General features: G+C 33.1%; 1 protein-coding gene across 6 annotated transcripts in view; it reads right to left on the bottom strand.

Annotated features, from left to right (window-relative positions):
* The window catches only part of PAPOLA (poly(A) polymerase alpha), a 60937-nt gene that overhangs the window by 16507 nt on the left and 28925 nt on the right, over positions 1-15505 (bottom strand). For 4 of the 6 annotated variants that reach the window (XM_028165598.2, XM_028165599.2, XM_028165600.2 and 1 more), the window contains exons 10-16: positions 14834-14906; positions 13388-13508; positions 12347-12431; positions 7693-7746; positions 7031-7150; positions 5620-5729; positions 2393-2514 (exon numbers count right to left, since the gene is read on the bottom strand). In XM_028165598.2, coding sequence (XP_028021399.1) covers positions 2393-2514; positions 5620-5729; positions 7031-7150; positions 7693-7746; positions 12347-12431; positions 13388-13508; positions 14834-14906 — 685 coding nt within the window. The remainder of the gene's footprint in view (positions 1-2392; positions 2515-5619; positions 5730-7030; positions 7151-7692; positions 7747-12346; positions 12432-13387; positions 13509-14833; positions 14907-15505) is intronic. The other 2 variants (XM_057541904.1, XM_057541906.1) reach the window with 2 other exon arrangements.

Here is a 15505-nt window from a genome sequence, read left to right as displayed (position 1 = left end):
CTGAATCAAAGGTTCAGGAAAACCTAATTACTTCATTTATAAATATTTCTATTTCACTAAAATGGCTAAGTTAAAGAACATAATCTAATTATGCACATTCACTTCTAAAAACACATAAAATGTTTATGTATTTTTGTATGTAGTAAATACATATGTAAGTACAGTTGTTTAAACCCATTAATAATGCAACACCAAGGGACAATCAGAAGACAAATATTTGACCTGACATTTTATTTTAAAAATAAAATTACTGGGACTTCCCTGGTGGCGCAGTGGTTAAGAATCCACCTGCCAATGCGGGAGACACGGGTTCAAGCCCTGGTCCGGGAAGATCCCACATGCCGTGAAGCAACTAAGCCCGTGCGCCACAACTACTGAGCCTGCGTTCTAGAGTCCGCGAGTCACAACTTCTGAGCCCACGTGCCACAACTACTGAAGCCCACGAGCCTAGAGCCCATGCTCCACAACAAAGAGAAGCCACCACAATAAGAAGCCTGCGCACTGCAATGAAAAGTAGCCCCTGCTTGCCGCAACTAGAGAAAGCCCGTGCGCAGCAACGAAGACCCAGCACAGCCAATAAATAAATAAATAAATAGATAGATAGATTTATTTATTTACAAAATAAAATAAAAAATAAAAACTTTAAAAAATAAATAAAATTACTTAACAAAAGTTTATGTTAAGTTTATGACAAAAAATAAATTGCTCAATAAAAGTGTCACATTTTTGTCACTTTCTAGATTATCTGATAACTCATGAAACCATTAGGTTGAGAAGAGAATAACAAGTTAATCTGTATAAAGGCTTTAATGTAATATGTTACTTTAAAAAATGAAATATGCTTTTAAAAATTGGATTTTACACATTAAAAACAAGTACCTCTACCCCCATGTTATGAATAATGATGATGGTGATAATAACAAAAACAAATCTGAGCATTTAGTTTGTGCCAGGCACCCGTCTAAACTACCTCTTACTGGCACTGGCTCATTTTATCCTCACAAAATACATAACGAGGTAGGTAAAATTAGAGTTGTGATTTTAAGGCAAATCAAGAACATGATATTTGTAATACAACTTGCCCAAGTCTCACAGCTAGGATGCAATGGAACCTGAACCTGAACCAGGTAGTCTACTGCAAAATCCTTGCCCTTGATTTAGCTACTTTTGTATCATAATATATTCTATGTTTTAAGAAACAAAACATTATGAAGTTATATTAACTTCATTCCTATCTTTCCAATCCCAGCCCCAGATAATGAACCATCATCACAGAATGCAGCAGTTCTCATGCTCTCATGCATACTTGTATTTCATATTCTATCTTAAAAAATATATTGTAAACTTTATATAAAAGTATCAAATGATATATATTTATCTGTACTTTTTAACCCAATACATTCATATATGTATCTCTAACTCATGTATTTTCACTGCTCTAAGTATTCCATTTTAAGAATAAGCCACTTTTTCGGGTTCAAGCCCTGGTCCGGGAAGATCCCACATGCCACGGAGCGACTAAGCCCATGCGCCACAACTACCGAGCCTGCACTCTAGAGCCCGTGAGCCACAACTCCTGAAGCCCGGGCACCTAGAGCCCATGCTCTGCAACAAGAGAAGCCACAGCAATGAGAAGCCCGTGCACCGCAACAAAGAGTAGCCCCTGCTCACCACAACTAGAGAAAGCCCGCGCAGAGCAACAAAGACCCAATGCAGCCAAAAATAAATAAATAAAATAAATAATTTTTTTTAAGTTATAAAAAATAAAGAATAAGCCACTTTTGAAACCACTTAAAGTAAAAATATAATGGTTATTTCTGTACTAAAATTTCAATAAAATTTCAAATTTACAAGTCCAAATAAGAAAATCATGGCTAATAAGTTACACAACAGGAAGCATCAACACCAGAACAACATACTTCAGGTTACCACTGTCAGTGATCTTATATCCAATAACTTTTAATTTTTAAATAATATACGTGTATAATCCTTATGAAAATAAAATGATTTTCATTTAAAAAGTCACACAACTTACTTGATCCACTTATTACCTAATTTAACTTTCTTTACCTTTAAAAGGAAAGGAAATTACATACTGATGTGGGCTATTAAATGGATACCAATAAGAAATATTGAAAAGAGGATATAAATATATATAAAATAAGGATATGAAGCATCGCCACTAATCTGAAGTCTGAAGGAAGTGTGTGCAAGAAACCTGATTAGGAGCAAGGTTTCACATAATGGAATTTCTCCATGTAATAGGTTTTCAAAATGCTGTGATCTATTTCAAATATGACTTATTAACTGAGCCTAAATTCTGAAATATTGATAGGTTGGATACATAAAACATTATGTTAGTAATGCTTTTTTAAGTACTTTCTAAATTTACCTTTTTCTTTTTCTGAAGCACATGATTAGGCAGTAGTTGATGGAGTTGCTTTCTTCTTACATGCATTGCAGCAATTTTCATGTCCACCTCAAACATCTTGCTGTTTATTGCTTGCCTATAAACTATACAATTAGGAAATTGTTACAAGAAATAGAAACATTTTCATAAAGGCAGTTAAACTCACCCAGGAGAAGCTATTCTAAAATAGGGATCCGTTTTCCATCAGTATTGCCTATCTATAAAATTATCAGGTCAAAACCTATCTCACAAGTGCCTTTTACCACACGGTGTACATAACGAATAAAAACACATAGTATATTAATTCTTCCAGTGTAAAAGCTCTTAAAGTAATAAAAGAGTTAAGTCCTTAAGAAATGACAGAACTGGAGAAAAGGGGTTTCTTAATTCATACTTATTTATGCTACCAGTATAATTTAAAATTCTAGCCCAGGTATGTAACAACCACAGCAAAACAACAAAGTGGAAAATTTCATTCACTCAGTCATACAACTATTTACTGGGCACCTATACTGTATATCACATGTTCTAGACATGGGGGATATAGTGGGAACTATATATAACCAAGAACTTCAGAGTCCACATTCTAGTGGAGAAACACAACAGAAAAAAAGGTAAAATCTATTTCATACCAGATCGGGGATAAGAGCTATGGAGAAAAACTTGAGTAGGGAAGATGACAGGAAGCTCAGCCTGGAAACTGAGATTACGTTTGAGTGAAGACTCAAGTTTGAGTGAAGACTCAAATGGACGTGAGTAAATAAACTGCGAGTACCTGGTGGAATCTACTCTAGGGAAGAGCAAACATCAAGGACAAAAGGCCCTGAGCATGCCTGGGATGTTTGAGGAGTAACAAAAAGGCCATGGGGAGAAGGGAAAGTAGAAGATCCATAATCCCTTATCTGCAACTGTAAAATCCCAAAAGCTCCCCAAAATAGAAGTTTTTCCTAAGACTGGCACCAAACCTCAACTGGCAACAAACCCTGATTTGAACTATTTGTAGCTATTTAATCTCTCTACCTATACCTTATAGAGATATCTTACAGAAATGTTACTGCCTTTGACTACCAAATGTCGCTAGAGACCCCACTGGGAATATTATTTACTAACTTTGTTACTTTACTGGCCTCAAGACATATGGATAAAGGATTCCGAACTTATTAGTTTTATATATGTCTACATATTTCTTATTATCAATATAAGAAATGAGGTCAGAGACATAATAAGAAGACTAGATCACATAAAGGCTTGCAAACCACAGTAAAGATCTGGACTGATTCAGGGTGAGATGGGTAGCCATTATAGGTTTTAAGCAGGTGAGACATGATTTGGCTTAATGTCGTTCTGGATGCTGACTAAGAACAGCTGAAGGCAGAACAAGAAAACTACAGAAATGGCAGTAATCCAAAAGACCAGTGATAAGTGGCTTGGACTATGGGTAATAGCAGTATAAACAGCAATTAGTAGCAGAAATCTCAACATACTCTGAAAGTAGGGACAGGAGGATTTTTTAATAGATTAATACCAAGTATGGGGATTCAAGGAAGACTGCAAGATTTCTAGCTTGAGCAACTACAAGGACACAGCTGCCACTGCCTGAGATCAAAAAGATTTGAAGAGAAGCTAGAGGAGACTGGGAGTAAGAATTTTGAGTTTTCAACATGTTAAATATGTTTTATTAGAAAATCCCACAAAGTATTCCATTAAAATGTTTCAAGATACAGGACAACTAAATATTTCCTTCCCAAAATACCTGAAAGTTGCTTTAAAATCTTGATGGTTCATTAGTACAATCTTTGATAAGCAGTTCAATTAGGTATAATGTCCAAAACAAATTTTCTAGTCCAAGTATCTCTACATGATTTGTTAGTTCATAAATAGTTTAAGTTGACATGAGAATTTTTACTTTGGAAAAAACCACTACTCTGGTGTTCAGCAAGTGGAGTTTCCACACTCCAAATCACATCCTAAAACATCTGTTTAAGTGCTTTTGTTGTCATAATGATTAAAGGCTACTACTTGATAGGGACACTAAATATCCTTCAACGTGGACAGTTCTTCCCAATGCACTGTACCACGTCCTACTTACATTCCTAAAGATGAAAAACCTACTTTATCAATTATTTGAATAAGAACTCAACTCAATTTTACATAAAAACAAAGTATTTTTAAGCTGAATTTTCTAGGAAACTTCATGTCACCAATGGCAATGCTGCTGATGGTCTCTGAATCACAACAGGTAACCCCTGTATCACAGGAATGCAGATACCACACTGCTAGTGATTCTACATAGAGCTGCAATTACCTACTTAGGTATGTCTTCTAGTCACTGTACCTAAGCATTTACATACTGAAATGCATATTCTTTTCCTTTTATTTCTCCTTTACATTTAGTGTATGATACTGACATTTTTTAAAAAATGTACCGATTTTTGTCTCTCCTTCTCCAAGGAGGTAAAAAACTTTTACTGTTACGTCTGAATGTCCTTAGGTGAAGAATCCTTATTGTGGACAGGTGAGAAAGACACACACTAAAACTTTTTTAAATGGAAAGGAGAGATGTATGAAAGAAAAAGGAATTAGTGCCTAAAGAAGACGCACATTCATCATTGTCGCTAAGTACACTCACCATTCCCTTGAAACTCTGCGTATCTACATAGAGTCTTAGCTTCTGTCAACTATACCCACCATCTGGTCTTTAGTTAAACCATACTACCTTGTATCTCAGGGTACAGGTCAATCCAAAATGAAGCTCTCATCATTGTATTTCCCACCCATGAATTAACATCTGAGTCTATAAATGACATAGAGGAAAAATTTCCTCATGTCACCAAAAGTTTAGCTTCATAAATTTCTAAAGTTCAAGATTATTAAGGCAATCAGACACAGATTCAGTCTTTTAAGACAATCAAATATTCAGGTGGTTTCTAATTTCATAAGTAATCGTGGGCAAATTAAATTTAAAGTGGTTCAACCATTTAACTTTAGGTCTACCATAAGAGAAAAAAAAATCATTTATATATTAGACATGACTGAAACTAATAACTAATCCAAAAATATTAAGGTTATTTTGATGATCATTGTAAAATATTCCCATTTAATTTAACTGTTAAATAATTTTAACAGTTATTGCAAATTCCACTATGGTACACATGAAGACAAATTCAAATATGCAAGTACATGTTTTGATTATCTAAGTTGAGATATACCTGTATCTGTGAAAGACTGAATATCGTAGGTGAGATCAACACTGAGATTTTCAGAGTTTTCTGTTTTTTTAAACACTAACCCAATCACCCACATCGTGCGAAATTCTTCCCTGTAAAATAAGAAGCGTATTACTATAGTTTATCAGGATTTCATGAAAACAGTTATCAATGTGGTTGACAACCTGAGATACATGGAAATACTCAGAATACAAATATATAAGCAAACTAAGTAAAGTTCTAAACCAAACTGCATCAAAACTCAAATTCCTCCTCCATACCTGTCCTCTTTATTCCTATTGCTATATAAAAAACCGGAGTCCTAGGACAAATATACTCTTCATTATCTATGTACTGACAGCCAATGTTCTTAATGATAATCCTAAGTACCAAAGGCACTGCAAACAAAGAAAAATTATGTTGATACTTATGAATGATGTGTTTTAGAAAAATTTGAAACAAAGAAAAATAGTGTAGATATAAAAATTTAACTAGACCTTAACATACATTCCTTAAACTTTTAAACTCAAATGAAAAGGCCACATGAACAGAAATATGACCACAGCATAATAATAATGGGTGATTCAGCTGCTTTTCAACATTTAATGATATACCTACTGAAAGACTAAATGGATCAGTCTTTAAATAATTAAGATCGCAGCAACAAAAAATTTTATAAAAAGCTCAAATGCCAACTCTTTTACATGAATGCAAAAGGAAATAATCTGTAGAATTAGAGTAACAGCTATTCTATTACAGCACAATCTTAAATGATCCATTCACTAATATTTTTCAATCTTTAATGCTACTGCATTTTTTGAAAAAGCTCACTATTAAAACTCCCCTCACCCTCTAAATACAACAAAGTGGTTACAGGCAAAGTAGAATTTCATATAGGTAATAACACAGCAACAATCAAACCAGAAATTGACCTACAAAAAGATCCTTAAAAGAATAAGGCAAGGCAGCTTTTAATAACGTATCTTCTCAATGTTCCAGAACCTATCACAAATAAAATTTTTGCAAGGTCATATCAAAGCATGTTTTCTTTTTCAGAAAATTAAGATAAAAAGCAAAGATCGATGTTTGATACAGCATCCTGAAAACCACTCTACAAAAAAGGGGAGGTGTGTTAAGAAATGCTGAAGTGCAGACCTACAGAATCTGAACTCAAATTAGTTAATAGGCACCTCATCATTACAACTTATTTCAGCGGTGATTTTTTGCAAAAAAAACAGTGTTCCTCTTCACTGTTTCTGATCAGGAAACCCTAAACCATAAATTTCAAATTGGTCTGACCCATATGTAATCAACAGAATAGTAACTTGAGTTATTAAAAATTGCCTATAAAACTTCCATGAGCAAAAGTTGAAAAGGGGATGGGGAAACTGGATTAAATTAGAGGACTGCTTACTTGTCAGGATTTTCTTTGGGTGCTGGAAATGACTGGGGATTCACATGAGCCAGTGTAATAAATTCATTCTTCTCCAAACTTCCAACCAGGATTCGGATTTTTGATTCCACCAAGCCCACCCTGAACAAATGTCACTCATTATTAATGAAAATTCTGGTTAATTTTAAAAATAAAATAAAATGCACAAAATCAAGTATGTTTGTGTACAGCTGTAATATGAAGATCATAAAACACACATATGAGGGCAGTTCAACTGTCTAAACTCCCATAGATAAAACTAAAGCCTTATGTTCTACCCCAAAAATGAAGTGAAAACTGTAGGAAGAAGAGAATCAAGCCACATTTCAAACCAGGAAGGTTACAAAAGACAGCCCCCACAAATATTTAAAGAAAAAAAAATCAGTAAACTAAAACAAAGCACTTTAAATATACAGTTAAGAAATAATACATGATCTCTATCAGGCAAATAAAAAAAATTGTACATATGGATCTCCAAATTCCTATACTTCCATTACAAGTAGTAAAGCTCCATTTATGAACAAAACCAAACTTGATGTTTTAAGGACTTCCACCTCCTACTGTGTTCTGTGGCTATCTGATTCATTTTGAAGTTTTGTTTTTGTTGTTGTTTTTTGTTTTGTAAAATCTAATCTTATACTCACCATTCTAGGCGTTGTTTTTCAGTTGGTGCACTTGCTAGAAGTACAATATAATGCCTTTGAAGATAAAGATAACATGCTATTTATTTCATTTAAGTGTTTTGTGCTGGATATTAACACCATAATGTAATAAGCTTTTTGACAGTTACAGATCAATTTAGCAAGAGAGAAATGCAATCTCAGTTTGCACATAAAATCATAAATGCTAAATTCCACAAGTTTCTAACTACTGGCAAGTTTAATTCTTCTGAAAAAGATAGTTATTTTATGAATAATTACCCAAAAAGCAGCTTAATTCAAAAACGATGACTAAATATCAACTGATAATTTGGTTCAATGATTCTGGTGGAGTGCTTTTTCTATGAAGAGCTACCTCACTAAAATATAACCTATTAAAGCAAAATTGCTTTGATGGAAATAAAGCACCAAGGCTTTAGCCACAAAAACAGGATCACTAAATATACATACATCAGTAACTTCAAAAATAGTATCAATAAAAAAAAAAATAGTATCAAGTACATCATGCTCTTTAATTCAAAGGCAGCAAAAATTAAACTGAATACTTAAGTTAGGCCTCATGATTTTTTTCAAGCAACAGTATGAATTTCTGTAACAAAGATGCAGACATCATTAATGTGAGAGCAACGAAGGGATGTGATTTCTATACGGAATCCAATTCCATTCAAATTAGAGCAAAAGCAAGTTTTCATTTCAGAAAAACACCATCATGACCGACTATCTATTTTAAATCTTTTTAAAACAAACTATTTACAACTAAAGAATAATTTCGTAAGACTAAAAAAAGTCCAATCCAACATACTTTTCTACAAAATCCATTTTAGAGGTGACAGAAATCAAACTTCTCACCAGAAACTTTACCTCAAAAAGCAAACTGATAGTAGGTGGAAAAGTCAGAATTATGACTAAGAATTTTAAATTAACTTCAAGTATTTATAAACTTAAGATAACAGAGGTAATATACATAAATATGAAAACACGTAGACAGAAAAGTAAATGTGCAGTCCAAATCCATACAGACCAATACTTCGTTTCCTTTACATTTAATTTGTTCAGCAATTATTTAAAGCAAACCAAATATACAGAACAAACACAGCCCAAATAAATAAAAGTTAATAAAAGCACTAAAAGCTCATGCATTTTACATACACAGAAAACCATCCTGGGGCCCTAAACTCTCTTATAAATCAAACAAAATCCTAATAAGCTCAGTAACCTGATTTCCAATTCCCTGGGAGTTTGAAAATGGACAACAGATTTTAAAAGAGGGGGGGCCGGAGAGGGGATGGAGAAAAAACTCTGACTAAAGTATAACAACTTATAACAGGATAAGACAAAGTACAAAAAGCAGGCATGCACACAAAAACTCAAAACAGCAAAGCTGTCTGGGTTCACCTAATATAAGGACAAAACTCAAGTCTCTAAACCACTCTTTTACCACACTACTGAAATGGATACTCTTAATGACCACCTGAGTCTTGAACAAAAACTTAAATGATATATAATGTTCTCTATTTATGCAAAATATAAAATCCATTTGAACATAATCTTGTTGGTAATTCAAAGTTTAAAGTTTTAAAGCTTAGAGAGTTCAACTTTGGTTCTTACTGAAATCCAGTGGAAAGGGGGGCTCTACTCTGCACATCATTTATGATAAAGGCGCCTGTTTAAATAAAGCTCAAAGTTTTAAACAGCTTAGCAAGTATGTATGCGAAGTCAAATGTCCTTCACTCAGCCAAATTTAAGCAAATGTGAAATGAGAGACAAAATACAGTAATCATGCTTAATAGGAATAACCTGTCATTAATTCTTAAGTCACCTATCAGAGCACAGAGACCAAGCAGAAATAGGTCTAAATTTAGACTATTTTGTTGCTGCTCCAAAAAACACCATCCCCTACTTTACAGTGCCACTATCATGCTTCAGGTACTCAAATGCCTTCATGAAACACTGAAGCCAATGCAATAATGATTAACTTTACCCCAAATTTAAAGATTATCAGTTTCCAATAAAAAAAATTTAACTATAAAAATGTACCACAGTTGAATTAAAACCTCTTTAAAAGCTTCCAAAAACACTTAATTTAGTTGCTATTATTACCTCACAACTATTTACTCCAAAAAAGTATTTTGTAAGTAGGTTTCCTGGCCATTTCATCACATTAATATTTTTCCCTGGGTAGGTAACAGCTCAGATATGTGCACCGAAAATCTAATTATCTCTTAGACAAAAATCCTTGCAATTCCATCTTCAAGTAACTCAGGTCCAAGAATTACAGTTCACTATTTTTAAAGTCTTTAAAACATTATGAGGCTAAATTATTCTATACATACATACTCCTTGAAATTATAAATTATTAATCCTATTCCTGAGAACATTTGGCTTTTTTCCCTAATACCTTTGCTTCCTCGTTTCCTAAGGAAATGGAACATCTGAAATAAGTATTCGCATTTCCTATGTCAATAATGATTTATTTTACTGCTGGTTACTTATGTGAGCTTGAATATATTAAAGGTAAAAGATGAAAAATATTTTCTTAGAACTATAAAATTTCACCAGGCAGTGTTCTCCCTTTTTCACAAGAACACTGATATCTTCTGAAACATGGTCTGCTTTCTAAGACAACTGAAATTTCCTTCATGGTTTCTTCCCTTCCAAGAAAGGCAGGCAGGTATACTATATGACTTACAATTTTTCACATAACAAACACAATACTTTCAGGATATACTTGAAATAAGCTTAACCAACTTTGACTCAAGGCAAAACTAAGGATTTCAGTTCAGTTGTACAGCTAATCTCTGGGGTAATTCATACAATATGTTAAAAGAAAAATTCAAATCTGGGAATACCTCAGAGTCTAATGATAGCAATTACTAATTCTTTAACAGGAAAAATTCTTGAAAAAAGTTAAAAACATACGTAGAATTTGGTATAGGTAAAATTAGCTCATTGTTGTCATGTTTTCAAATCTTTTTTTGCAGGAGTCACAGCCGAAATTTAAATTTTCCTGATATAATTTCCTCTATTTGTTGCTACATCCTCATATCTAATTATGTTTAAAGTTGTTTTTAATAACCTAAAATAATTTGATTGTTTCAAGAGAATTCAGTAAAGACAGTAATCTATAAATCTTCTAATCAGTCAACTGAAGACCTTATATGTACTATTTGCCATAGACTGAAGGACAGCCTAAAAGTTTTAAAAGAAAGATTTAAGCAAGCTTTAAAAAAAAAAAAAAAACCTTCAAAGTTCTAGTAATAAAATTTATTCAAATAGATGACATTATCAAGGTTTCTTCAATTTCAACACTAATCTTTCTTAAAGTGAAAGAAACCACTTAAGTGGGTACTTAGAAGAACTTCATTCTATCCACCTCTTACTCCTATAAGAAAGTGAGACAGGAAAAATTATCTAGCTTCATCTTGGATTCTCAGGGATTTAGAGATGCTGGCACTTTTCTACGAGACCAATTTCTTTATTCTCCTTACAAGTAATCATGTACTCTTTCATGATGTAGTTTTTAAAGTATCAGAATATATATTTATTAGTTTAAATGTTCAAAGGTACTTCCTCAACAGTGGTTAAAATAAAAAACAATGGAAAATTATCTGCCAAATGGAAAAGCACAACTTATGGGGAATAAGTAATAAACAAGAACATTCAATGTTATGCTATTTAAATTTTTACTGACAATGCAGTGCTCCCAGAACACAACAATTAAGCTGGCTCCATTATTGCTTTTTCATGCAAAAGATACAGAAACAAAACACAGAGACATCATGAAGGTCATCATTCTTGTTTTTAATTGGGGAAATAGCATAGAGCAATCTTGCTTAGATTATTACAAAACACAATCCAGCACAAGATCAAATGGTCAGGAAAATTTCAAGCATTAAAGAAAAAAAATTTTTTTAAGTGGGACTCTGGCAAGTTTTCAGCTCAGGGCAAATAAAAGTGCAAGTCCATTTTTTTAAAAGTAAGATTTATTATAACTTACAGTTTTCATCAAAACCAACACAATCAGGCTATTAACCTGTACTACGGTATTAAACCATTATATTAAAACCATTAGTAAAAAATATTATACCCACTGAGATTCCATGAAAATTATCTGTAGAAATATTTGAAGGGGCTTTATTAACACTAGGGGGAAATGGTAGGCCAATCATGTGCTATAACTACTGAAAACATTTTACTGACTACATATACTGACATTTTATTAGCTTTGCCTATGTTATAGAGAATCTTAATGATAAATAAGTTTCCAGAACTGGCTGAAAATAGTTACTTAATAGAGACTATTAACTACAGATTTTAACAGTTCACTCCTTGGCCAAGGTATACAGATTTAGAGTTTTGGTGATGACTAACAAGCCTTCAGAACTGATGTTGCTGCAAGTGCAGAAATCTGGTTACATTAGGCAGCAAAACTGTATGGACTACACTTTACCTTGATAAAGAAATAATAAGGGGTTTACTAAAAACAGTACGCCCTTTGTGACAGGAAGAAAACTTGTATAGAAGATGTTTAAAGGAAAATTCAAGACTACATTAGTCTAGCAAAAAGAGATGTCACGTATGCTACCATTAAACCATTACTTAAGAGAGCAACATGTCCGACATGCCTTAAAATACATACTTGTACTTTTGAAAGAAGTTTGGAGCTTCAAAAAGTTTGGACCACTCTGCCTTACTCAGCAAAATTTCATCTGTGATAGCAAGACCTAAATTAAAAACATATTAAAATGTTTGCATGCTTCAGTCTAAGAATCTAGAATTTTAAAGATCTTAAATATACCACATGCATTCACTATAATCCTAAAATCATAATTTTAACATAGCAAGTTTAGTCTATGACTCCAGAGCATACAGATTCTTACATACACTCTTTTCAAAAAAGCTGGAGGGTTCCTTTCAGATCCAGGTTTCTGGCAAATTGCCATTACTCTAAAATGCCATGCTCATAGAATGACTCTCTCCTAAAACTGAAGCACTGAAGTTACCCGAGAAAGAAAAATTTCCCATAAGCTTTGCTTCCTGCCTTTTTAAAAACAAGTTTCCCATAAAAGGATAGCGACATCTTCCCATGAAGAGCCCCTTTAGACTACAGAAAAGAACTTTACACTTCTGAGTTTGACGCTGGCAGTCATACAGCTGATTCTACTTCCTTGACTTGTGTCAAATTAAACAATCCAGTTCTAGCTACTTCCCTTAAAGACCATTTAGCAATAGCTGCTCCTTCAAATTAGCAGTACTACTGGGATTCAGAAGTTTAGAGGTTATTCCAAAACAGTGGGCAGTTTGGCCAAACTCCTGCTCAAAGCTCTTTCCAAGTATACTGCCTGCTAAAAGCCTCTCATGTCACCCAGTAGAGAGAAACTATGATATCATTTAAAATTTCACATGGCAATAGTATGGAACTAAACCATAAAGGCCCAGCTAAAGATACAATTTTAAATTTTGGTTAATCTTCCAATATATAATCAAAAATAAATTGCTTAAAAGAAATTAAACTGAGTTTTTCAAGTTAATTCTCAAATATAATCTGTAATCAATAAATAAACACCAAAATCCACTTCGGTGAATGCTTTCTCCAATTTAATTGAATACCCGACTACGGGGTGTACAATGGTATGTAAATCCTTCGTGTATAAAGGAGAGCATAAGGATGAACACTTACCTTGTTTAAACTCCTCAACCATGACCATCCGTGTTGAAACGGACACATTGTACGTGGAGTTCTGTTGTGGGTATGCTGGTGTAATTATAGGCATAAGATGGTACCTATCACTGGGGTTTACCTACATACAACAACAGCCAATCAGTTTCTTCAAGTACATATGCAACAGATACTTGGACTTTTTACCCCTTGTTAAACTGAACCAATGATTAAATTTTATTTCATTTCATAGCTGGAGTTGAGAAAGAAAAACCATGTAAAGAGACACTGTTTTAAAGGAATTCTTTACAGAATCTGCGATTTGGTCTAATGTTTTGTTTCAATCATACGGGCATGACTGTTTTGGCGATCTTACTAGAAATGGTGTGCCTGTCAAGCAAAAAAAGGTTCTAGTTGGGCATCTACTGATGTTTAGTTTTTCTTTTTTCTACAACAAAAATAGGGATGTACACACAATTACACTTTTGAGAAATGTCATAGTATGGTCTATGTAAAATGAATTTTAAACTTAGTTTTTAATATACCCTTAATTTATCAGGAGTAGAAGCTTATTAACACATGGTAAAACTACTTTATCCATGTTGGTATCATTTTAAGAGATAATGAAATGATTTAATAACTATTAACTTTAATCTGTATACTAATGATAAAAGTGGCATATTTCCACAGAGGAAATTGTAAATTCACATTCCTCCAAAATTAAATGTCTTGAGGTTCGGAAAACTTAAAAATTCACAGCTTGATGTCATTAACAAAGCTTAAAACTGACAATATTTTTGATGTTCTAATAAAATAGCAAATTAATGTAGAAAAATAGAATTTTATAAACCTAGAAAGCCTTATTCAAACCTAAATTTCTTTTATCAATTAATAAAGTGCATGTTAAACATTTAAACTGAGTAAGCAGTAAAGGTCGTAACTTCCAAAGAAGCAGAATGGAAGCTCCTCTTCAGCCCAACCATGCTTTTGTAATCTGAATTATCCAAACCAATTTTTACAATTACATCATAGTAATTAAAGTGATATTGCTCAGAAGTTATCTGCCACGGTTAAACATTAAGCAACAGTTTTCCTACAATAACCCAATTTTAACAGAATATTTAGATCAAACAAAAAAAAATACAGGGATTTTTAGTATCCTTTTATTTTTTCTTTTAAGCACAAATGCCCACACAACTTTGACTTACAAGGTAGTTCTATATAGAATAAATTAAAATGTTAGTGTTCTTGATATTATAAACTATGTACAATTAAATGTAGTTTACAGGGTACATAATTATGCTTCTCACATCAGAGGAAAATTATAGTTGAGATTAAAAAGAAAGTGTAATACGAACATGTCCACTCATACGTAACAGGATGGGAAGTCTCCCTGAAGTTTATGCAGATGATTTTTACTTGTTATTGCACAGTGTGAATTTGTAGGGGAAAAAATAATACACTAACCCTTGGGTCCCATACAGGCAAATTAAGATTGCATTCTTCAGGCTGTTTCAATAGGACTGGATTTGGCCATTCCCTGTTTAAAAAGATTGTAGCACTTGATAAGACTATTGGATATTACCATCTACACGTATTTTGTTAAACATACAGCATTTGTGAATGTGATCCTTCTTCATTCATTTTGCACTCTTGGTATATATAATCTTTTATTCCTTTATTCCTTTCTGTCGACGTTAGACTACTTGAATTACATTTCCTCTATGAAAGTAACTTAAACCATTTGGTAGCTTTCTCAGACTGAAGTCATATATCTTCTCTGCCTCGCAGAGAAGAACTGATATATCGCACTATTCAAATTTAAAAGTACTATTCCGAGACATCTGATGTGTTCACCTCAAACTTGAACAGGATAAAATCTCCCTTGAAAAGACAAAGATCCTGTCTTTAATTCATTATAGGCAAATGAGTATGAATAATTATAAAAATTGATTAGGAAAATTTTTCTCTATCTCATGACAAAGGTTATTAACGTGAATATGTGTAATGATGTGAACACACTGTTTTCAAGATATGTTTTGTGAGTTAGCTACTTCAGTCCTTTATAGAAGAGATTAAAAACTGGAAAACATTTGCCATCTTTAGTATCAAGGTTAGATTCTTAAAAATATTATTTGC

The sequence above is a fragment of the Balaenoptera acutorostrata genome, chromosome 3 (assembly GCF_949987535.1).
Source record: "Balaenoptera acutorostrata chromosome 3, mBalAcu1.1, whole genome shotgun sequence".
Classification (NCBI taxonomy): domain Eukaryota; kingdom Metazoa; phylum Chordata; class Mammalia; order Artiodactyla; family Balaenopteridae; genus Balaenoptera; species Balaenoptera acutorostrata.
The sequence above is the reverse complement of the archived record's forward strand: the minus strand, read 5'-3'. Positions and strand labels throughout refer to the sequence as shown.